The sequence below is a fragment of the Rhinatrema bivittatum genome, chromosome 8 (genome assembly GCF_901001135.1).
Source record: "Rhinatrema bivittatum chromosome 8, aRhiBiv1.1, whole genome shotgun sequence".
Classification (NCBI taxonomy): domain Eukaryota; kingdom Metazoa; phylum Chordata; class Amphibia; order Gymnophiona; family Rhinatrematidae; genus Rhinatrema; species Rhinatrema bivittatum.
The window spans coordinates 54,939,363-54,962,606 of NC_042622.1; the positions used below are offsets into that span (position 1 = coordinate 54,939,363).

The following is a 23,244-nucleotide window of genomic DNA, read 5'->3' on the forward strand; positions in this document are numbered from 1 at the left end:
ATAATTAGGGTGGGACCTGGAGAGTCCCACTCACAAGACACACTCTCCAAATGACAGAGTCTCACAAAAGTATGCAGTGACTTTCAAGTCGTCGCTCTACAAATTTCCTGTGGTGAAACCAACTGAGCTTCCGCCCACGAGGCTGTTTGTGACCTTGTAGAGTGAGCCCGCAAACCTTCAGGTACCTGACGTCCCTTGAGAATGTATGCCGACCCAATAGCCTCCTTGAGGCGCCTCGCAATGGTGGCCTTAGAAGCCTAGGTATCTTTCTTGGAACCGCTCCATAAATGAAGAGACGATCAGACTGCCTAAAATCATTAGTCACCTTGAGATCTCTCAACAAAGCCCTGCAGACATCCAACAATTTAAGCTCCCACGCGTGAGGCCCGGAAGAATCAAGATCTGGAAAAGCTGGAAGCCCCTACCTGAACTTTGAGAGAATTGAAAGCTAGGCCCTTGACTAAACCCTCTTGTAGAAAAAATAAAACCTGAGATACCAAAGACCTCAAGGCCTGTATTCCTTTAGCTATACACCAGGCCTAAAAAAAACCTTCCAAATCCGGACATACAACAATGAAGTATACGTCCGTCTAGCCTGAAGACATGTAGCAATAACTGCTTCTGGATACCCTCTATCTCTCATACGCCACCTCTCAAAAGCCAAGCTGCTAGACAAAGTGAATGGCTGGGCTGAAAATATACGGCCCTGATGAAGAAGGCACAGACAATGACTAAAACATAACGGTCCTTCCACTGCCATGTTGACCAGATCCGCAGACGATGGCAGACGTGGCCACTCAGAGGCTACTAACACTATGTCGCCTGGGTGTCTCTCTATCTGACACAACACCTTGCCTACTAGAGGCCAGGGAGGGAATACATAAACTAGCATCCCCTGAGGGCAGGGCAAAACTAAAGCGTCAGCAACCTCAGCTCCATACTCTAGTCTTCGGCTGTAAAATCGAACTGCTTTTGCATTGAGACGAGTCACCATTAGATCCACATGGGGGCAGCCCCACCTCTCTTGGATGAGCTGAATTGCTGTCTTGGACAACTTCCACTTCCCTGGATCCAGCACCTTGTGACTTAGAAAGTCCACTTGAACATTTGACCCCCTGCAATGTGAGATGCTGCTATCTGGGCCAAATATTGTTCTGCCCAAAGAATTAACTCCTGCGCCTCCTGGTAACCTCCTTGATGATTGATATCCGCTACTGTGGTCACACTGTCCGACAAGACCATCACCGACCAGCCTCAAACCAAAGGCAGAAAAGCAAGTAACACTAACCTCACTGCCCTGGTCTCTAAGTGATTGATAGACCAAGAGGCTTCTTCCACTGACCCAAGTTCCCTAGGCCAACTGTCACTGGCATACTGCTCCCCAACCAGAGAGACTCGCATCAGTAGTAAGAATTGCCCAATCTGGGACCTCCAGATCCAACACCACGTACTAGATTGGGTGTTAGCTACTAAGACAGACTGTCCCATGTATAACCCTTGAGAGACACAGACTAATGAAATTCCTCCAATAATGGATTCCACTGTGCCAATAGAGCCCTCTGCAGTGATCTTATATGCACAAAGGCCCACGGTACCAACTCCAGCGGTGAAGCCATCGAACCTACAACCTGCAAAAAGTCCCAGGCTCTGGGCACTTGCAACGTCAACAAGCACAGAACTTGCTTCTGTAACTTGCACATTTTCTTCTCCATCAGGAACACCTTGCTTTTCAGCATGTTGAACCATGCTCCCAGATAGTCGAGAGTCTGAGACAGAATTAGGTGGCTCTGTCAAATTCACCATCCAGACTAGAGATTCCAGAGTATATATCACCTTCTGCACCACGGAGCGGCAATAGTCTTCCAACTTCGCCCTGATGAGCCAGTCATCTAGATAAGGATGTACTGGCACCCTTCGCGCCTTAGAGCCACAGCCACAACCACCATTACTTTGGTGAAGGTGTGTGGTGCCGAGGCAAGACCAAAAGGAAGAGCCTGAAATTGGAAATGCTGACCTGGTACCATAAACCTCAGTCAGGTCCAAAGAAGCCAGGAACTCCTATTTGTGCACTGCCACAATTACAGACTGCAGAGTCTCCATTCAAAATCTCGGAATCTTTAGTGCCACATTTAACCCATTTCAAGTCCAGAATCAGGGGGAAAGTGCCTTCTTTCTTTGGAACCACGAAGTAAATGGAATATCGACCTTGGTCCCCATTCCCCCTGAGGAACCAGAATCACAGCTCCTAAACTCTGAAAGCTGTCTAACGTCTCCCGTACTGCCAGACGCCTTAACGACCTGCAGGGAGAGACTACAAACAGGTTGTGAACAGGACGAGAAAATTCTAAAGCATAAAAGTCTTATTACGCTGAAGACCCACTGATCCTGAGTGATCTTGGTTCATTCCTCGTAAATCGTGCTAGACAACCCCCTATACAGGGAACAACAGAGTGGACTGGCCTCGCCTTATTATGAGGCTTTACCCCCCAAACTCCCACCTCCTGTGGAAGCTCTGAAGGGCCTTTAACCACCTTGAAAGGCCTGCCTCAGGACTGACCTCGAGGAATAAACTGCTTCTGTGACGCTGGGGCTCCTCTCACATGACAAGACCTTCTGCCTTCCTGAAACCACAAACAAGACTGAAAAGACTGCTTGCTCTTAGGCTTATCCTCTGGCAATGTGAGCACCTTATTCTCTCCCAGATGTTTCATCAAGTGTTCCAGATCCTCCCCAAACAATAGACGTCCCTTAAAAGGCAATAAACCTAATTGGGACTTAGACTCATCCACTGCAGTTATGAAGCCACAATAACCACCTGGCTGACACAGCAGATCCCATAATATGAGACAAAGTTCTCACCAAATTATACAAAGCATCCACCATGTATGCAACCGATGCTTCTAACCGCTCAGTTTTAGCCGCCTCATCACTAGACTTCACCTGCCTGTCCTGAAGCTGTTGTACCCAGCGCAGGCACACTCTTTGCATGAAGCTAGAGCAGATGATGGCCTGCAGACTCAGGGCAAACACCTCAAAGATCCTCTTGAGGTGAATCTCCAGCTTCCAATCCTGAACATCTTTCAAAGCCGCAGAACCAGCAACAGGGATAGTCATCTTCTTTGTGACCGCCAAAACTGCAGCATCCACTTTTGGAAGAGAAAAAAGCTCCAACCTCTGTTCAGGCAAGGTATAAATCTTTGACATCGCCCTTCCCAAGCTGGAATCGGTAGCTCCTCACTCCTAATCCACCATCCTTTTCACAGATTTATGATAGGGGAAAAGCTCTCAGGAGACCCCTAAACCCATCCAGGACCGGATCCACCCCTTCCATATCTGAGTCCTCCTGAGGGACTTTTAGCCCCAGCTCTTCCAGAACCTGAGGGATCAAAGGACCTAATTCTTCCTTCCAGAACAAGCAGAGTATCTTGAGGTTGTCCCCCCTCAGTTCAGAATATCCTCCGGATCATCCCCCAGAACCATGTTGACTCTGTCCGGATCAGCACCCTGATCCAATGCCTCAAATCCCTGGGGGCCTCCTGCGACCCAAACAAGTCATCTAAGTCCTCACCAGCCCAAACAGGAACCAGTGAACTCTGCACCCCGGAAGGCCGATTACCACAGCACTGATTAGGTCTAGAAGCCAAGCCCTGACCCACCGGAGACAGAGACTGGGATCCCAGCCCTGCCTGCTGTGCCAAGTTAAGCATCATGAAGCAGCAGTACAAACTCAGCTGAAAAAGGAGGAAGTGCCTGGGGAAGTGCGTGGCCTCAGCCCCAGCACACCCAGAAATAGGCAGACTCAAACCAGCATCCTCCTCTGCCCCCACCCCCATCCCAATAATGGGACCTGGGTGGACTGGGAAATCCCCCTCAGTCGGCACAGGTAAAGCCTCATGAGCACCCAAACTGGCCACCATTCCTGCGCCGACAGAGGCCAAGGGCCCAGTTCGCATAGACCTCTCTCAGAACCAGCCATCCCGGGAGAGTCTTTCCCAGCTTCCTCCGCTTCGCGCCGCTGGGGGCTACAAAGGTCCTTCCCCCCCCCCGGAAACATGCCACAAGAAGGCCTAGCCAGCTTAAATGTGCCGGCACCGCACCAAGCCGCGAACCATAGTGAGGACGGCAGCAAAGTCCTCCTTGCCAAGCCAAAAGTGCCACAATGAACAGGAGATGAGCAGAGAGCCTATCCCTCACTGCCGACAAACGCCCGAAGGGAGGAGAGCCACCAGCCAGAGCCCTGGAACCTTAACTTGCAACCTGCTCCTGTTGCTCTATTTTATTTTTTTTTTTTAAAAACAACTTTAAACAAACTGGCAACAACCACCCTCTCCTAAGGCTGAAAAACAGATCTATCTAGCTCAGATCAGCCAAACTTAAAAAAAGGAGAGAAAGGTATAACCAGAAGCTCAAAAAAGAAAAGGTAAGCTGAGGAACAAAACCCCAGCTTCCCTGAGTCTACAGCCGCGTGAAGGGGAAGGATCTGGACCACCAGAACTGCAGGATTTTGCACAAGCCACCATCTGCTGGAGACAGAAAAATACTGAGGAACTGCAAGTGGTACCAGGGATTATGAAGCAGTGTGAGTGAAACTTTCTCTGTCTCCATCTGCTGGCAAGGATGCATAAACCCAGGAGTCTGGACTCATCCGGGTACATACAGGGAATGACCAGATACTAAAAGGAGTTGAATGAGCACAAGTTTGAAACTTGTGAGAAGTTCCAATAATTAAGACTTCATTCAGTCCTGGCCTTAATGATTGGCATTGCTGCTCACAAGTTTCAAATTTGTGCTAATTCCAACCTTTCTGTGTCTGTTAGCCAGGGTTTAATTTCTGGCAGAATGAATGAGAATGAGCATTCTGCCACTTTTTCCTATGTCTGATGAAGTGGAACAGAGCTGGTGGTATAAATCAGTTGTGGCTCCCCCACAGAAGTGAAAAATGTGTTCTTGTGTGTGGAAGAGAGAATTCACACCCAGACCTGGTCCCTTTCCCCCTGTTCAACCCATCCTCACTCTGCAGTTCCACCTCCTATTTATCTACAAATTTAGCCCTGGATGGAAGGATAATTCCCTGGTTAAGATGAAATTCCAGGACCACCTTAAGCAGGAACTTAAGATGGATGTGCAGAATCAGCCTATCATGATTAAACTTGATTTAAGGTGGATAAGTTACTAAGAGCTTGGAGCTCACTGACCTTGCATGTTGAAGCAACCACCACCAAAAAATACAATCTTCCAGATCAGGTACTTCAGATCGCAGCAATGCAATGGCTCAAAAGAAAGTTTATATCAATTGGAATAGAACCACAGTGAGGTCTCAAGACATGGTTGAAGACCTGATGGGAGGCTTCAAATGAAGCAGGCCACACATAACTCAAACACCTAAAGGTTGCATGGAGATGGGTGTACCTTCTACATACTGTTGAAAGGTACCAATTGCACAGAGTTGGTCTTGAGACCTGACTCTGGTAAAATGTAGAATGTAATCAAGAAGTTTGTGTAAAGAAAAAAAAAAAAAAAAAAAAGAGGATGTAGGGCCTTTTACTCACACTACCACAAGGAAAATCTCCATTTAAGAACATAACACTTGATAGTAGAATCCTTTCTTGAAACTAAAAACTCTAGAAACATCCTCTGTGAGTTAAGTGGTTTTAAAGTCCACCTTTCAACATCCAAGCAGTGAGAGCCAGGGACCTGATATTGGAATGGCGCAAACTGCCTTGATCCCAAGTGATGAGATCTGGGGAAACCACAGCATGATTGATTCCCTGATGGATCTCTCTCTGAGAAACAGGAACCAAATCTGTCTCTGCTAATATCATGGTTCCCCGCCCCCCCCCCCCCCGACTTTTAGCTTCAACAGGATACACGTACAGTAGAGTCTAGCCCAAATGAAGGTGAGGAGTCTGAAGCTAGTTTGCCCCATGCCCATTTCCTGGAACAGAAGAGTGAAAACTTCCTGTTCAGAGGAGACAAACAGATCCACTGCAGGCATGCACCATTTGCAGAATATCTGATCTGCTACTCCCTGGTCCAGGACCATTTGTGGGGTTCCAGGGATCAACTAAATCCATCTGCCAGGACATTCTCCATACCTGCCAGATGTGAACCTGAAAACCATCCCTTGAGAGATGGCCCAGTCCCACAACTGGACAGTCTCTTGACACAGGAGATACAATTCTGTCCCTCCTTGCTTAATGATATAGAACATCGTAACCTGGTTGTCCATTTGGACTAGGACTACTTTGTTGGCAAGCTAACTACTGAACGCCTTTAGAGCAGTGGTCCCAAATCCTGTCCTGGAGGCCCACCAGCCAATCAGGTTTTCAGGATATCCACAATGAATATGCATGAGAGAAAATCTGCATATTATGGAGACAGTGCATGCAAATTTTCTCTCATGCATATTCATTGTGGATATCCTGAAAACCCGAGTGGCTGGTGGGACCCCAGGACAGGGTTGGGGACCACTGCTTTAGAGCATACTGGATCACCCTTAGCTCTAGGAAGTTTATCTGATGAAGCTTTTCCTAAGCAGACTAGGGATCTAGGGTGCAGATATCCTGTACATGAACTCCCCACCCCACGGTAGATGCATCCATAGTGAGGAAAATTTCCATCAGAGAAATCTTAAAGGGTATACCTTTGGTCAAATTAGAATTGTCCCACCATAAGGACAAAGTCCCTGAGCAGTTGTGAGACACAGATGCTGTCATGCAGATCCAAAGTGGTCTGTCGCCACTGATCTGAGGGTCCACTGGGCTCTCCTAATGTGGAGATGCACCAAGGGAGAGATGAACAGTTGAGCCATTAAGGCCCAAATATTCTCAACATGTCCCAAGCTGTTTGCTTGTTCATTTGGATCCTTTCCACTATGTATATCAAGGCGATAGCCCTCTGTTGCAGAAGGAAGGCTCTTGCCTGAAATATATATTTATTTATTTATTTATTTAGAGTTTTTCTATACCGGCATTCGTGATTAAAAATCACATCATGCCGGTTTACATATAACAGGGGTGTGAACACAGAAATGGAACATTAATAAGTGCAAAGAGTTCGTAAAGTTACATTACAACAAGGTTCATATAACTGGGTAGAGAATTAGAGTAAGTAATTAGAGTAAATATGTCTAACAGAGCTAATAAAAATTCCATTTGAGATGATGGGCTCAAGTGGGACTTGGCCATTTATGACGAACCCTAGCAACTCCAACACCTAGGTGGTTGACCAGACAATCATCCAGACTGATACACATATGCCCCAGTTTTGCAGGTGCATCACCACCATGGCAAGACATGCAGTGAAAACCTGTGGGGCTGACACCAGTCCAAAAGGCAGCACACAATACTGGAGATGATAGTCTTCCACAACAAATCTGAGATATTCCCCATCACAGGATGTCTCTCTGTGTGGGTGTAAACATCCTTGAGATCGAGAGTTTTGCCAGTCCCCTTTTTGAAGAAAGAGAATCAATGTACCCATCTTGAACTTTTCACTTTTTAAAAATAGATTCAAGGCCCTTGGGTCTAGGATGGAGTCATCATCCTATTTTCTTTGGAATCAGGAAATACTGGGAGTAGAATCCCCGCCCTCTCTCCCCTGGTGGAACGGGTTTGACTGCACAGTCACCAAGAGGAAGGACAGCTCTTTCTGAAGCAGTTCCTGATGTGGCAAGCCGATTTGGCAGGAGACCCAACAAATGTAATTTGTATGCTCTCCTTATGATGCTAAGGACCCACATGTCAAAAGTTACACTGGTTTATGTATTACCTCAGTCTGCCTTAGGCATGAAGGTCTACTAGCACAGGTACTGGGATGCAGGCTATGCTCTCTGCAATCCACTCAAAACCTTGTCACAGGTGTTGACTGGAATACTGGCTTTCACTTAGGTGCCTGATAATGCCTCAGATAAAATACAGGGCCTGCTGTGTTCAAGATAAAGAGGGAGTAGGATAGCGCCTCATCCTCTGATCCCTCCTAGAAGAGGAGAATGGGTCTGGAGTGACTGTGGAGAACTGCTGAAGCATTGCAGAGTGTTCACATATCTGCACCACAGCTTTCTTATCATCTCCAAAGAGATTCTCTCTAGTGAATGGCATGTCTGCAAGTCTTTCCTGCTCCTCAGGTTGGAGGTCTGAGGCCCGCAGACAGCACCACAGCACACTCAATGCATTCTTGAAAATATCAAAAGGTTAGCAAACCATGTGTTTTCCAGTAGTGACTGAAGAGTGTCTTGCTGCTTTTGAGAGAGCTGTTCAGCCACCCCCTGCATCTGTTTCAGTAAGTCCTGCTAATACTAGCCTATAAAGAACTGGTAGGAGGCTATGCACAGGCATTTCTAGGCAGTCTTTATAGAAAGCTGACTTTCAACTCTAAGTGGAGTAGGGTGAATGGCACCCGACTAAAACGTCCTAGAGCCACAACGCTTATCAGGAGAGGACTGCGCCTTTTCACCAAAGAATGCTTTACCTTAACTGCAGAAATAGACACCTGAGGCGAGCTCAGAAACTTTCAAGGCAAAGCTTACTGACTTTCTGGCCCTCAAAGATATAGTGACCATAGGCAATTTAGCACATTTATTTTATTTATTTTATTTAAACATTTTTATATACCGGCATTAGTTGTGGACATCATGCCGGTTTACATCAAAAACTGGTTAAGTTTGGAAATTACATTTTAACAGGGGAATCAAAACTGGGAGGGGGTAACAAAGATAGAATAGCTAGAAATAACAGTAACTAACATTAACGTGTATCCTCGGGGTGAGGAGGAAAGAGGATAACAAAATATGGTTCCTCATTGTGAGGAGGAGGAAAACAAAATATGAATCCTTAGTATGAGGAAAAGAGGGTAGATGCAAAATGGTCTATTTTTATTGGAAACGGTGTAAGCTTTTTATTCTGGGTAGGATTGTATGAACAACCATGTTTTCAATTTCTTTTTGAAGTTGTTCATACATGGTTCAAGGCGTATATCTGGTGGCAGTGTGTTCCAATGAGTAGGACCTGCTATGGAGAGTGCGCGGTCACGTGTAGAGGAGAGATGGGCTGTTTTAAGGGAGGGCACAACAAGGGTGCCTTTTTTGGTTGTTCTAGTCGGTCGATTGGACTGGGTGAGTGTGAAAGGGAGGTCTAGCCAGTTGGAGTTATGGGTGTAAACTGTTTTATGTATTATAGTAAGGGTTTTGTAGATAATACGAGAGGCTATGGGGAGCCAATGTAGGTCTCACATCAAGGAAGGACCCCAGACAGCAGACATGAGACCATAATTTTGAAAGAGCAACAGGGACATCAATTTTGAAGACCTTTTTATTTTTGAGACAACAGAAAAGAAATTAAAGATTAAACAAAAAAGTGAAAAAAAAGGGTCCATCAGCAAAAAAGACAAGGGGCTGGGAGAGCCAAAAACGTCTTTTTACCCTAGAAGAAGAAAAAAAAAAAGACTGAGAAGACTCACATGGAAGTGTGAGCGTTTATTCTCCACTTGGAGACCTTTTCCGTCTCAGCACCATTGAATGATGTTACCCACTTGTGTGGCTGATCTCTATCCTGCTTGTTTAAGAAACTAAAAATCGCAACCTGGTGGACGAAGTGACGTCACCGAAGCAGATGGCTGGCTGAATTAGAGCTCCCGCTTCCAACAACCCTAATCTCCGCGAATTTCAGGCATCTCTTCTCACAAAAAGCTACAGGGGAGCAGGATAGCTGTATCAGCACACCCTGATGTCGGTGCAACGAAAATTGGTAGATTTTCATAAATATTCCTATCAAAAGCAGGAGCCGATCAGGGGTGCTGGCCTATCTAATATGGCGCTCCAGGAAGAAAGCCCAAATCAAGCAGAGAATACTGGGGACCAGCTGCTTGCGGAGAACGAACTCCCGACAAGAGCAGAAATGCAAAAATGGTTTGCTGAATTACGACAGGATCTACATAATAATAAATAATAATAAACAAGAAATCATAGACTCAATTGAAGAAATGAAAGAGGGTCTGGCCGAGAATGGTCAGCGAATATTTGACATTGAAATGAAAGCGGAAGAACTCACAGAAGAACTCAAAATGGCACGGTAAGCCCACACAACGTTACTAAAAGATTTTGAGACTTTATCTGACAAAGTGGAAGATCTCAAAAATCGTTCTCGCTGCCTCAACCTGAGGTTCAGGGGTATCCCAGAATCGGACTTCCAGAATTGCACGGAGGTAGTGGTGCAAATTAGCAAAACTTTATTGGAGTCGCAGAAATGAAAATAGACAGCGCACACCGCGCCCTGGGGCCTAGATTGGAAAAAAGGCCAAGGGACATAGCTGCTTGCTACCACAACTACACAATTAAAGACAACATAGCAGCCATAGCCAAGAAGCAAGTGATATGGAGCTGGCAAGGTGTGAACATAATGATTTATTCTGATTTATCACCGACCATTCGAAAACATCGGGAACTAAAACGCGTCACGGAAACTCTTCGTAAGGACAACATTAGGTATCACTGGTTATTTCCGTTTGGACTGGGATTTACATTGAAAGGAGAATATCACAGAATTAAAAACATGGCAGAAGCAGCGATAGCCAAGCGAGAAGCCGGTTATGCTGGGTTCGAGGAAACCCATCTTGCATCGAAGATGCCCATACGAAGGGAAGAAGCACCCCATTGGCAACGAGTGACCAAAGGAGGACGCCGGCTCAGACGAAATCTGGAGACTCCCAATTCTAGCCGGGAAGAAACTGCAGTATTTTTTTGGAACTGTAATGTAACTATTTCTTTCACGAAACAGACAAAAAAGGAAAACTAGCAGAGACGCCTGATCAGGAAAAAGTATATTGTTTTGATATAAAAGGAGATTAGTAATTTAATACCTTTATTTGTTAACTAGACACTATCTATTTTAGCAATAGCGCAGCTGTAAGTAGTTGGGGCGGGGTTGGGGGGGGTGGGAGCTCTGTTGACTGAATCCTCTATAGGTAAGGCAGAAGAGCCACAACATGCGGGCTACTCTGCTAGGGGAAGGAGAACCGGAATGGTTCAGGATGAAGATATAAGGGACAAAGGGTTCACAGGGTTGTATACTAAAGGCTTTCGAAAGGGGAGCAATTGTAAGAGGGATCACTTTTTTCTCTATGCTTAAATATGGGATCAATGCACAGAGCAGCAGGAAACACCACCTGGGTGGGTTGAGTGGATCACCAGCTTTTTGTACTCCAAAACCTTATATTAATGATTTCCATTAAGATATCATCCCTTAATGTTAAGGGACTCAACTCATACTGCAAACGCCACCTATTCTTTTCAGACATAAAAAGTAATCATATATCCATCGCACTAGTACAAGAAACGCACCTTAAACACAGGCATGAACACACGATGAAAACAGATTTATATCCTTCACAGAACCGGGAGGCCTGAACTAAAGAAGCCAAATATACAGGTGTGGGGATATTGATTAGGAAAGATCTTATATTTGAAATGGAGACCTGCATCACAGATTCAGGGGGATAGTATATTCTGCTGGTAATCTCCATAGGAGGAGAAAAATGCACTTTTGTTAATCTGTATGCACCAAATTCTAACCAAGGGATGCTAATTCGGAAACTGGAAACTATCAGAGGAAAAAGCAGAGGGTTATTTAATAATGGGGAGAGATTTTAATCCAACAGTCAATCCTCAATTAGATAACTCTATGGGGCAGGCACCATCCTTGGGGAAAGATCGAAAGATTTTGAAATCTTCTCTCTCAGCATGGGCTAGTTGATTTTTGGAGGGCCAGATACCCAAAATCAAAAAGTTATACTTTCTTTTTCCGTGCTCAGACATATTCCAGAATTGATCTACTTTTGGTGGACAAGGGGAGTATAAATTACAAAACAAATACAACCATAGAATCTATTACATGGTCTGACCATGCACCCAATTGGCATGACTTTAAATATCTCACATTATGATAAGGGTCAGCAATATTGGAGATTAAACGACAGCTTACTTGAAGATGAGGTATACTGTACTAAGCTCTGACAAGAAATTAGGGAATACATAACAATAAATGAAACAGGAGAAGTTAACCCTATGGTCTTATGGGACTGCATGAAGGCCGTCATTCGCGGAAAACTAATAGCTAGAGCGGCATTTGTTAAAAAAAAAAAAAAGAGAGAGAAGGGGATAGAAAAGAATTACAAGCGCAGATCCAGCAACTAGGGGACTTACACCAGAGGACACATTCCAGTAAGGTCTTACTCCATCTTGACCAATGTAAACGGAAACTGGCTGATATGGATGTCGCTTTAATTGCATACAGACTGAAGCTTCTAAAACAAATCCATTATGAAGGTGGTAACAAGGCGGGGAAACTGTCACACAAATTAAAACTTAAGCAGAATCAAAATAATATTGTTAAAATCAAAGATGATTCAGGGAATATTCTGACAACTAATACAAATATCAGACAACGCTTTTTGCGATTTTATACGGAGCTATACACTCCGGAGACCTACACTGATTTAGGGAATATAGACGATTATATAAAAAGGTGCTTCTTTACCCCAGCGGAACCTCTTAGACACAGAAATTAATGGAGCAGAAGTATCATGGGCAATCAAAAGCTTAAAAATAGGAAAGTCACCCGGACTAGATGGCTTTACGGCCAGTTTCTATAAAAAATAGAGAGACCAGCTAATCCCTCTTTTAGTAAAATTGTTTAAATTCATTGCGGGGCACTGATGCCCTCTTCCCAGCAGCGAATATGGCAGGGATTACTATCTTGACAAAGCCGGGAAGGGACCCTACTGTGTGCGGTTCATATCTCCCAATATCTTTAATCAACATTGATATGAAACTAATGGCCAAAATACTTGCTAATAGACTGAATAGCATCCTACCGGATGTGGTTCATCCAGACCAGTCCGTATTAATTCCAGGGCGAATGGTGTCGGACAACATACGCAAAATGGCAGATTCTATTTGGTGGGCCTGCACACATATACTCCTTATCTACTCCTCTCGGTGGATGCTGAAAAGGCCTTTGACTACATTCACTGGCCTTTCCTGTTTCAAACCCTGAGGACCATACATTTTGGGGATTATTTCCTTTGCTGGCTACAAAAATTGTATCAGGCCCCAGTGGCCTGCTTAAAGGTTAATGGGGGATATTCCCATACTTTTTCAGTGGGTAGAGGAACTAGGCAGGGGTGTCCGCTATCACCACTATTCTTTGCTTTGTTTCTGGAATCCTTCACTCACAGAATCAGAGGCAGTGCTAGAATTTCTGGAGTGAAGGTGGGAGATTTTTCCTCCAAGCTCTCGCTATTCGTGGACGATATATTACAATTACAGATCCCATCATTTCCATCCCAGAAATCAGTTCTGAGATTTCAGTTTTTAGTCAAGTCTCAGGATTTAAAATAAATTGGGAAAAGTATGAACTTTTGAATATTTCTGCTCCCGAGGAGACTGTTGAACAACTTCACACAGCGCATCCTTTTAAATGGGCTACCAAAAAGATCAATTACTTAGGGATTCATATCGGTAACCAAAGTGATATGTTCCAGTTAAATTATCTTCCTTTACTGGGGAAGATTTATAAAGATCTAGAGGAATGGGACCGATATCACATCTCCTGGATAGGTCGAATAGCGGTCATAAAAATGAACGTCTTACCCAGGATTCTTTATCTTTTCCAAACCATCCCGATAGCGATTCCACCAAAGACACTCGAAAAATGGCAAAAGCGTCTTTTACAATTCATATGGAGAGGGAAACATCCCCGGGTAGCAAAACAAATATTGTTTCTGTTAAAATTACAAGGAGGGATGGGAGTATCAAATCTTCATTGGTACCATGCAGCAGCCTAATTAAAAGCAGTTATTGAATGGCACGGCCAGTGGAAAAAGAAACCCTGGGCGATATTGGAACAGGCTATTGTCGGCTCCTTGCCTCTAAACGCTCTGATACGACAGCCAAAACATACCTGGCGTATCTTAACGTCTATCCCGTATACAGTCCGACATTCATTACATATATGGTCACGATGGAAGAGACTTCTAGTGGGACAGAGAGCTTACTTTACCAGTTCTTATCTATTTTATAATACCCTCTTCAGACCATGCGACAATAAATTAGCTTTTCAGAGTTGGAAGGCTAAAGGGATTATGAAATCGGAGCACGTGTGGGAACCCGGGGGACTGATCCAGTTTGCTTCCCTGAGGGAAATGAATTGTTTGCTTATTTGCAATTGTGCCATTTCCTATTGAGATATTGTGTGCATGCAGATTTGACAAAAGGGATATCTGCCTTTGAAAACATATGTAGGCAAGCTGATAAAGTCGTTAAACTCATTTCTAAGATCTACCTAATCTTAAATGTAAACCCCAACCTCAAACATACCCACACCAAAGCTTGGGAACGAGACCTGCAGGAAGAGTTATCTGAAGACAATTGGAGACATATCTATAACACAATAGGGAACAGGTTAATCTCTGCAGGTCATATAGAGAACGGGTACCTCACCCCAGAAAAATTGCACTAATGTTCCCCACGATGCCAAATACATGCTGGACGTCTTGTGATGGGATAGGCACTTTCTTTCATTCATGGTGGGAATGCCCAAAAACCCAAGCAGTGTGGATACAGGGGTCAGAATGGATCAGCACACTAACCCATGTTCGGATGGTCATTACCGCTGCACAGGCGTTATTGAGCATGGAAATCCCAGTGGCAGACAAAGCACATAAAAAAACATATTAAGTTTGTAATCCTAGCCACACAATGTGCAATAGCCAGTTCATGGAAAGACCCACTTGCTCCCACAATGCAATCCATTCAGTCTAGAGTACACAGCATGTACACACTGGGGAAGATCACAGTGTACAAGCACAGAACCACATCTCACTTTACCAGGGTCTGGTCCGGTTATGCGCAATGGCTGACTACAGTCACAAAGTAAGGAATGACTAGCAATGCCAATGGAAGAGATTCCCATGGGACAAGTGTGACCCCAATTAACATTGTACAAGCATGTGGAGGTATACTATCTTTCCCCAAGTGAACACAATGGAGAGGGGGGAGGGGGGGGAAAGAGTTGAATGGAAGGACTTTAATGAAAATGGAGAACTAACAGAGCCATACACAGAAAATGTGAAAATTATAATTGTTTATTATTGTAGTAGTAGACATTAGCGATTATGGCCGACTACATATGTATATACAGAATAATGTTATAATTGTGCTGATAATTTCATGAAACATTTATGTATCATATTAATATAATGTATACATTCATGTTGGTAATTTTCTGTTTTTTTTTTGCATTCTGTTTTGGTTATCTGTGATGATCTCTAATAAAAATTTATAAATTAAAAAAAAAAAAATTGCAACCTGAAAAGAATTCAGCATTTCTTAATAGAGAAAGACAAAAAAAGTCATAAAATAAAGGAAAAATATTTACAGTAGATTGCTCTTTTAAAAGATGACAGATTGAAAGCTACAACAAAAGGTTTTTAAACTAACTGAAGAATATGTAGCTGTATCTCCATTTGGTTGCTTAACTTTAACAGGGAGCTAGGGTTTGTCTGGGGGGGGGGGGGGGGGGGGGGGTAGTGGGGAAAGAGGGAACATTCACTTCCTGGGCCCCTAGCATGGTCAGTAAATTCAGTCCTCATAACCCCAGGATTCAGCTGGGTGATGCTCTGAAAGGACAGGACCAAGGAAAAGAAAAAAATAAATGTCCAGTACCAGTCACTCCAATCAATCATTGTCCATTCACCATTGAATAGCAGGAGGAAAAATAAAATAGCCAGAGTCCAATTGCTGCTCAAAAGAAACGTATTTACTTTAGTTTAAAAATAAGGATCCAAGCAAGTACTATGAAAATCAAACAGTACAAAAATATGAGTCAGAAAAAACAGTTTCCTTTTTTATTTTGTTCCTCCTAGTTTGTCTTCTTCCTTCTGCACCACATCCTCACCCCCACGCCCAAATGGAGAACAACCCTGCACCCCCACGCCCAAAGGGTAGGGTACCTGGAATGCAACTCCAGCATCAACTGAGCAGAAAGATGGGAAAAAATCCCCAAGTTAGGAAATAGTTTGTAAGATCCAAAAACATACTTCAGATTTCCAACCAAAACCAGAAAATCCTTCTGGAATAACCAAAATTCCAAACTTCTCTGCACTCTTGCCTGTAACGTTCAGCTTGGGCAAAAAGATCAATGACGCAGCCCCTTCTGGATTCTGGGGGGACACCCTTCCTTCTACACTGATCAAAATGCTACAAAACTCTGTATCAAAATCCTTCTTTCTTCCTTCTGATCATCAACTTCCAGGAAGTAGGACCATTAGCAAGTTCCTACTCCTTTCAACAACTCTGCTACAATCCACAACACCCACTCTCTAGTTATTATCCCACTGAATCCAAGCATGCTTGAGAGGGGGTTTTATAGTCCACTCAAGCCTCCCACAAAAAGGAGGAGTTAAAGCTAGGGGAGGATTCTCAAAAATCCTCCTCCTACTGCCCATGATGGAAAGACGGGAAAAATGTTAGGTGACAGCAGGGCCGGTGCAAGGGGATTAGGTGCCCTAGGCACCTTCTGCCTTGCACCCCCCCCTCCCATCCCCTCCCAGTCATGCTAACACCCCCCTGGGTCCCGCCCTTGGTCGCAGCCCCAGCTCCTACCTCTCATGAGCAGCGGGTGACAGACAAGGCCACATCACAAATACATGCATATACTTAACACTTTCAGGTCTTACGCAAGACCTGCCATTCACACAGTAGCATTTTGCAGCGAATATGTTGGATGATTACTTCAGCTTTTTATACCTTAAAATTAAGCACAAAATTTGTTTCTTATTTTCTTTTCAATGCAAATAAAATGCACCACCACAAGGGACTATTGGCATCATTGTGTCATGTGTGATGGCCTCTTTTTTGCCATTCTCTCTCAGCAAGGAAATGGCATGAGTGCAATAGCCCAAAAGTTCTTTACAGTCCAGGTGGTCCCATAATCTCTGTCTGACCAACTAATGAAGTTGTCCAGCAAATATTCACTATGGGGCGGATTTTAAAAGGCCTGCGCGCCTATTTTGCATAGGCCGCCGGCGCGCGTAAAGCCCCGGGACGCGCGCAAGTCCCGGGGCTTTGGAAAAGGGGCATGCCGGGGGCGTGCCGAGGGGTCGGACCCGGGAGCATGGCCGAGGCCTCCGGACCAGCCCCCGGGACTGGAACACGGAGCGGGGCTGCCGGCCGGCGCGCGCAAAGTTACGCCTGCTTTCAGCAGGCGTAACTTTGCCGACAAAGGTGGGGGGAGGGCGAAGGAAAGTTCCCTCCGAGGCCGCTCCGAAATCGCAAATGTGCACCCCCTTGCGCGCGTATCTTATAAAATCCAGCGTACTTTTGTTCGCGCCTGGTGCGTGAACAAAAGTACGCGATCACGTATTTTTTTTAAGATCTACCCCTATATAACTAAAGCCACAGTCCCAATTTCCTGAGGCAGTTCAGGAATTGATTTTACAGTAAGAGAGAAAAGTTTGTAGTAAAGCTTCAGAAATTCTGTAGCATATTTGCACACAATTGAATCATTTTGCATATTAAATCTCCTCAAGTGCCAATACACATACTCTCTCCCCAGGCTGTCACATAACCTGATACCTCTAGTTCCTTTAAAAAATACCATAAACCCCTGCAATCCCCAGACCTTCTTTTAACACAATTTCTCCTGCCAATTCTCCCCAAGCTCCTCTTTAACCTACCAATCAGCTAGTAAAAGGAGATGAATAGCAGTGCTTTGGGCCACCTGATCTTCCTCTGCCACCGGACTAGCACTTTAAACTGCACTCTTAGTGCTATGCAGTTCAATACAGCAGTTGGGCCTTAGGCGGCAAAAGAATGCAATCCAAGGGATCATCACCTACCTATTCTTACCAGCCCAATCAGTGTGGGGCAGGGGGGAAATTAGTTTGTGACGGGAGCTGCAAATTCATACACTGGCCAGTTACCTCCCTGACCCAGCTCCTAGTCTCCCACAGCAATTCTGCTGTGACTTGCCAATCCCAAGGTGTAAGCTAGATTTTGCATCCCTTCCTGCAGCCACAGAATCACTGGATACCAGGGACCCAGACCATAATTTTTGCTTACCTTCTGGAGTTTTGGCATCCAAAGTGCTCTCTTCAGGCTCTGAGTCACTGCTCTGTTTGATATTCTCCACTTCTGTCCAAAAATCATCCATAGACAAATAATCTAAAAAGTCAGTCTTAGAGCTCAAGCCCTCGGCATGCTCCAGGGAGTCCTTCCAAGGGGTCTGGTTCATTTTGCATGGATAATTTCTAAGGCTGCAGAGAAAAAAAAATGCAAAAATAACTAAATAAATCACAACTGGCATATGGGTTCAACATTTAAAAATGATCTCTGGTAATTCATCTAACCCTCACCACTGCAATGAATTATATTTAAGTTCTTATATTCTTTTTGCAGCAGATTACAAATAAAATTAAAAAGAAATACATTTTTTTATTAAAATATATTTTAATAATACCTCACTACCATATAGGGTAAAATATTATGACATTTCTACTAAATCCCCCAAATCTCCCTTCACATTACATCACATCTCACAAAGCAATATAAACATAATATATACAACTACAAAAGCAAAGTAATAGTCCAAGACTACAAGGAACAACATTACCCTCCAAGCAATATCTAATTCTTCTCCCCATTACCAAATAACGCCACATTCAATTAAAGTGGGGGTGAGGAAAAGGAGGGACTAATGTAATGCCAAACAGATGCGTAATACTGCCACGACCACCAGCACCTGTAGGGAGGCTCACCAAATCCATTACCATGGCCAATATAAATAGCAGTATGCATAAGCATATACCTACTGCCATCCCAGATGCACTATATAGTTTTGAATATAACCTAGTACAGGAGACGTGTAAAATAAACCTCTCCACTGTATTTTGTGATGAGTTATATTAAAAATATTATAACCTTGAAGAAAGTCAGAGAAATAAATGCTTTACCTGAAGAACCTGCACTGTGCTAAACATTACACAAAAATGTCTATTTTCAAAGTACTATCACACCTGCATTTTCAGAACTTTTTTTGAAAGGTAAAATATTCCGATCTCTCTGCTCTGGATCATGAAACCTGTTGACAAAGAAAGATCCTAGAGAGCTAAAAACTGACTGAGGGACAGACTTGATTGGATTCTGAGGAGGTCAGAAGGCACTGGATTAAAGGGAAAAGAAACTGGAATACAGCAGTTATTTTAACTCATTTAGAACAAAGATGTAGCACCTTCATTCAGAAGTGTGCAAAAATGCTACAAACATATCACAGAAAATATAAAAGTATGCTAAAATCCTCCTTTTAAAGAGGCCATGAAATATAAACAAGTATGAATAAGGTAGCCATGCTGTCTGGGTACGTCTTCCATGCCACTAGGTGGCAGAGCTCTCTAAGTCTAGTAAAGTCTTTCAGCTGGGTGCTCCCTCTTGTATCTTCTCGATTTTGCCTGAGGCTCCTCAGTCTGTATCAAGGCAAGTAATATGCCTGGAGAGGCAGGTGGGTCAGCATGGCTAATTCATCTGCCATTACGTAAAACACCATTTACGGTAAGCAAACTTGCTTTTTTCATGTAGATAAGCATCTTAATTAGCCATGCTGTCTGGGAGTCCCCAGCTGACGTATTGAGCTTTTTATGTGAGCGTAGTTCGTTTATTTTGCTCAATACAGGAGTATTGGCGGACAGTTCCTTTGAATGCATTTTATGTGAGAAACTTGTACTCTTCTGCAGGATAGTCCACCTCATGAGTGTATCATCCACAGTTTGGCGTATGCAGTAATGACCATGTTGCCGCTTTACAGATGTCGATGAGAGGCACTTCATGGAGGTGGGCAACTGAAGCAGCCATCGCACGCACTTGATGTGCTTTTGGAGTCACAGATAGCTGCTGTGAACACTTTTGATAGCAAACTGTGTACAGTTGGATAACCAAGTAGATAAAGTTCTTTTCGTCACTGGACATCCTGGCACGTTCGGGTTGAAAGAAAGAAATAGCTGTAAGGGTCTGTTGGGTGAATGGGTGCGCTTTTTGTAGTAGGCAAGCACACGCTTACAATCTAGAGCAGTGCTTCTCAATCAGTATGTCACGTGCTACTGTTCACCCGCTGCACTTCCCCCCCCCTCTTCCTTCACCGAGCGAGAAGCAGGCTATCTTCCACTGCTGCCATTGCCGCCCGGGCTATCAACACGTTCAAGCCTGGATGGGAACGGCAGCAGTGTTAGTGGAGGCTGGCAATTGCAGCTGAGTCTTTTCTTCCCGCACCTGCCCCCACCCTAGCCCGAACAGGAAGTGATGTGCAGTGGGGTGCGTGGCAAGAAGGAAGAGCCATGCTGCATAAAAAAGTAGTGTCGGCAACGGTGGCCCCGAGCAGTAGCGTGGGACCAAAGCAAAATCAGAAGCAGCCAGAAATTGGCACAGGAGACAGCAGAATTAGCCTCCCATGGCCAATGGGATTCTTTTTTCTTGGCCTGCGGGGGCTAGAGGAGGAGGCTGCTGCAGCTATCATTTGTGCTCGGGGGAGGGGGGGGCAGGAAATGAGAAAGAGAGACAGCCTGTCTGTACGTGAGAGAATGTATGTGTGATTGAGCGTGTGCATGTGTAACTGTGACCGAGAGCATCTATGAAAAGTGTGTGAGAGAGAGCAAGTGTGCACAGACAGAGAGAGAGAGACAGAGACAGAGACTTGTCGTGGGCACTAAGGAAGAGGACCATGAGTACAGAACTTCAGCCACTACTGCTTCTGGTGTGTGCTACTGGCCTGCATGGAAGAGGAGTAGGAGAGCTGCTGGAGGGGGTTAGTAAAGGTGGATTTTTCAGTTTATTTTTCTTAATTGACTGCCATTTTAATTACTGAATATTATGTGATATGTCTGCTGTTTTGAAATATTTTATTGGTGTTTGGAGAATTTTAAATAGTTTTTATGAGTTTTTATTTGTTTGATATTATTCTGTTCATAGTTGTTGTGAAACATTTATTCTGCTTATTAGTATAGTTATACAGTTATTTCTGTGTTGGGATCTATAGCTGCTTGGCTAGTTCTGTTTTCCTATTAGGAGGAGTATTGGTGTTTAGGGCCTGATTTAATATTTGTAGTGTTGCCTTTTCATAGGTAGGGTTGTTACCGATTGAGCACATTCCATAATACAAGCGTAACTGTGTGCGGATTAGTTTATGTGCATTACCGCAGATCCTGGGAGTATGTTAGGTCGGTTCTGTATATGTGACTGAGGTGAGGTATTTTACTGTATCAGTCTTATTTGTTATATTTTCTCAAGAGGACATGCATTGGTGACAACTGCTGTCTTTCCTAAGTAGGGCTATTGAGCCTGGTAGTAGGAGTTTGTGTTGCTGTTACTGAGATGACACTAGAACCAGAATATATTTTTTGTAAGGTGAGTTGTATGGGAATGTCATAATTCTGCTTTACATCCATAATTGTGGGTCAGGGGGGTTCTTGTGGATGCAAACTGTACTTTTACATTTAGCCCTATGATGGTCATGGGTTCAGTGTGTCACGCATGCGAGAACCATCTGTCAGGTGTGTCACTGTTGCGACCGTCGCTGCTCAACATCTTCACTACGCCCACCTTACCTCTTTGGCGACTCCCTCTTTGCCTTTTGGAAGTTTGGCTGCTGTTCTCCTCCGGTGTCCCCGGACCGGCTAGACACTACACTCCGCCATGCTTCCCAACAGCCTAAGGGCACGTGCGCGGCGTGGCCCCAATTCAAGTACCAGCAGTGGCACGAACCTCAGGGGCATCGCCACCTATCCCATAACTTTTTATTTTTCCTATTAGCCTCTCATGAGGAACTTTGTCAAATGCCTTCTGAAAATCCAAGTATACTACATCTACAGGTTCACCTTTATCCACATGTTTATTAACTCCTTCAAAAAAGTGAAGCAGATTTGTGAGGTAAGGCTTGCCTTGGGTAAAGCCATGCTGACTTTGTTCCATTAAACCATGTCTTTCTATATGTTCTGTGATCTTGATGTTTAGAATACTTTCCACTATTTTTCCTGGCAATGAAGTCAGCCTAACCGGTCTGTAGTTTCCCGGATCGTCCCTGGAGCCCTTTTTAAATATGGGGGTTACATTAGCTATCCTCCAGTCTTCAGGTACAATGGATGATTTTAATGACAGGTTACAAATTTTTACTAATAGGTCTGAAATTTCATTTTTTAGTTCCTTCAGAACTCTGGGGTGTATACCATCCGGTCCAGGTGATTTACTACTCTTCAGTTTGTCAATCAGGTCTACCACATCTTCTAGGTTCACAATTAGCCTGGTCATGATTTGGACCCAGGCATAAATAACAAGAAATGCAGCCATCAATAGCTGACATCTTGCTGCAGGCACAAAATCTGAATCCTGGTTGAGGCATCTCGCTGGATTGATGTCCTGCTGATGACTTTATCCATTTTTTTTCCTCACAGAAATTATTTCTCAGGAGAAAATAGCTCCGCGTGCGAACAGTCGCGCGGAAAAAAACTGACTGAGGAGCCTCAGGCAAAAGCGTGAAGATACAAGAGGGAGCACCTAGCTGAAAGACTTTACTAGACTTAGAGAGCTCTGCCACCTAGTGGCACGGAAGACATACCCAGATAGCATGGCTAATTCAGCTGCTTATCTACATGAAAAACTGGTGTACACTGTGCAAACACCAGAGGAAAATTAATGCAGCATTGATTCTGCTGGCTGCAAACCAAGAAAAGAAACAGGAAATACAAGAGATGATTTATTTATTTCACCTGGCATTCAAAGCATGTTACAACATATTCATTGTAATCTGTATGTTATGTAGAGCATTAGTTAAAAAAAAAAATCTATCCTCTTCTTCCTACACTAAATTTCTTTGTAGAATTGATATTTTGGCTTCAATTATCTGCTGATTAAGCATATTTACATACACATCCTTAGAAGTCCAGATTTTCAGAATGGAATTATAAGCATGGGGTATAAGGCTGGTCACCCCATCTCAAAGTCATAGCAGACATAGAAAAGGCACAGAGGTGGTTAACAAAATGATAAAAGGAATGGAAAAGCTCTCTTAAACAGATCAGGGTTCTTTAGCTTGCAGAAAAGATGACCAAGAAGAGATATGACTGAAATGTATAAAATCACAAATGGGGTGGAATGGGTAAATTGAAAGAGTAAATAACCATTTCCTAATGACATTAAGACTAGGGGAC

General features: G+C 44.0%; 1 protein-coding gene across 6 annotated transcripts in view; it reads right to left on the reverse strand.

The window, feature by feature from the left end:
• Window positions 1–23,244, reverse strand: part of ARHGAP40 (Rho GTPase activating protein 40) — a 189,758-nt gene that overhangs the window by 97,678 nt on the left and 68,836 nt on the right. For all 6 annotated transcript variants that reach the window (XM_029612411.1, XM_029612410.1, XM_029612409.1 and 3 more), the window contains exon 2: window positions 18,116–18,309. In XM_029612411.1, the coding sequence (XP_029468271.1) occupies window positions 18,116–18,287 (172 nt within the window). In that variant the 5' untranslated portion in view covers window positions 18,288–18,309. The remainder of the gene's footprint in view (window positions 1–18,115; window positions 18,310–23,244) is intronic.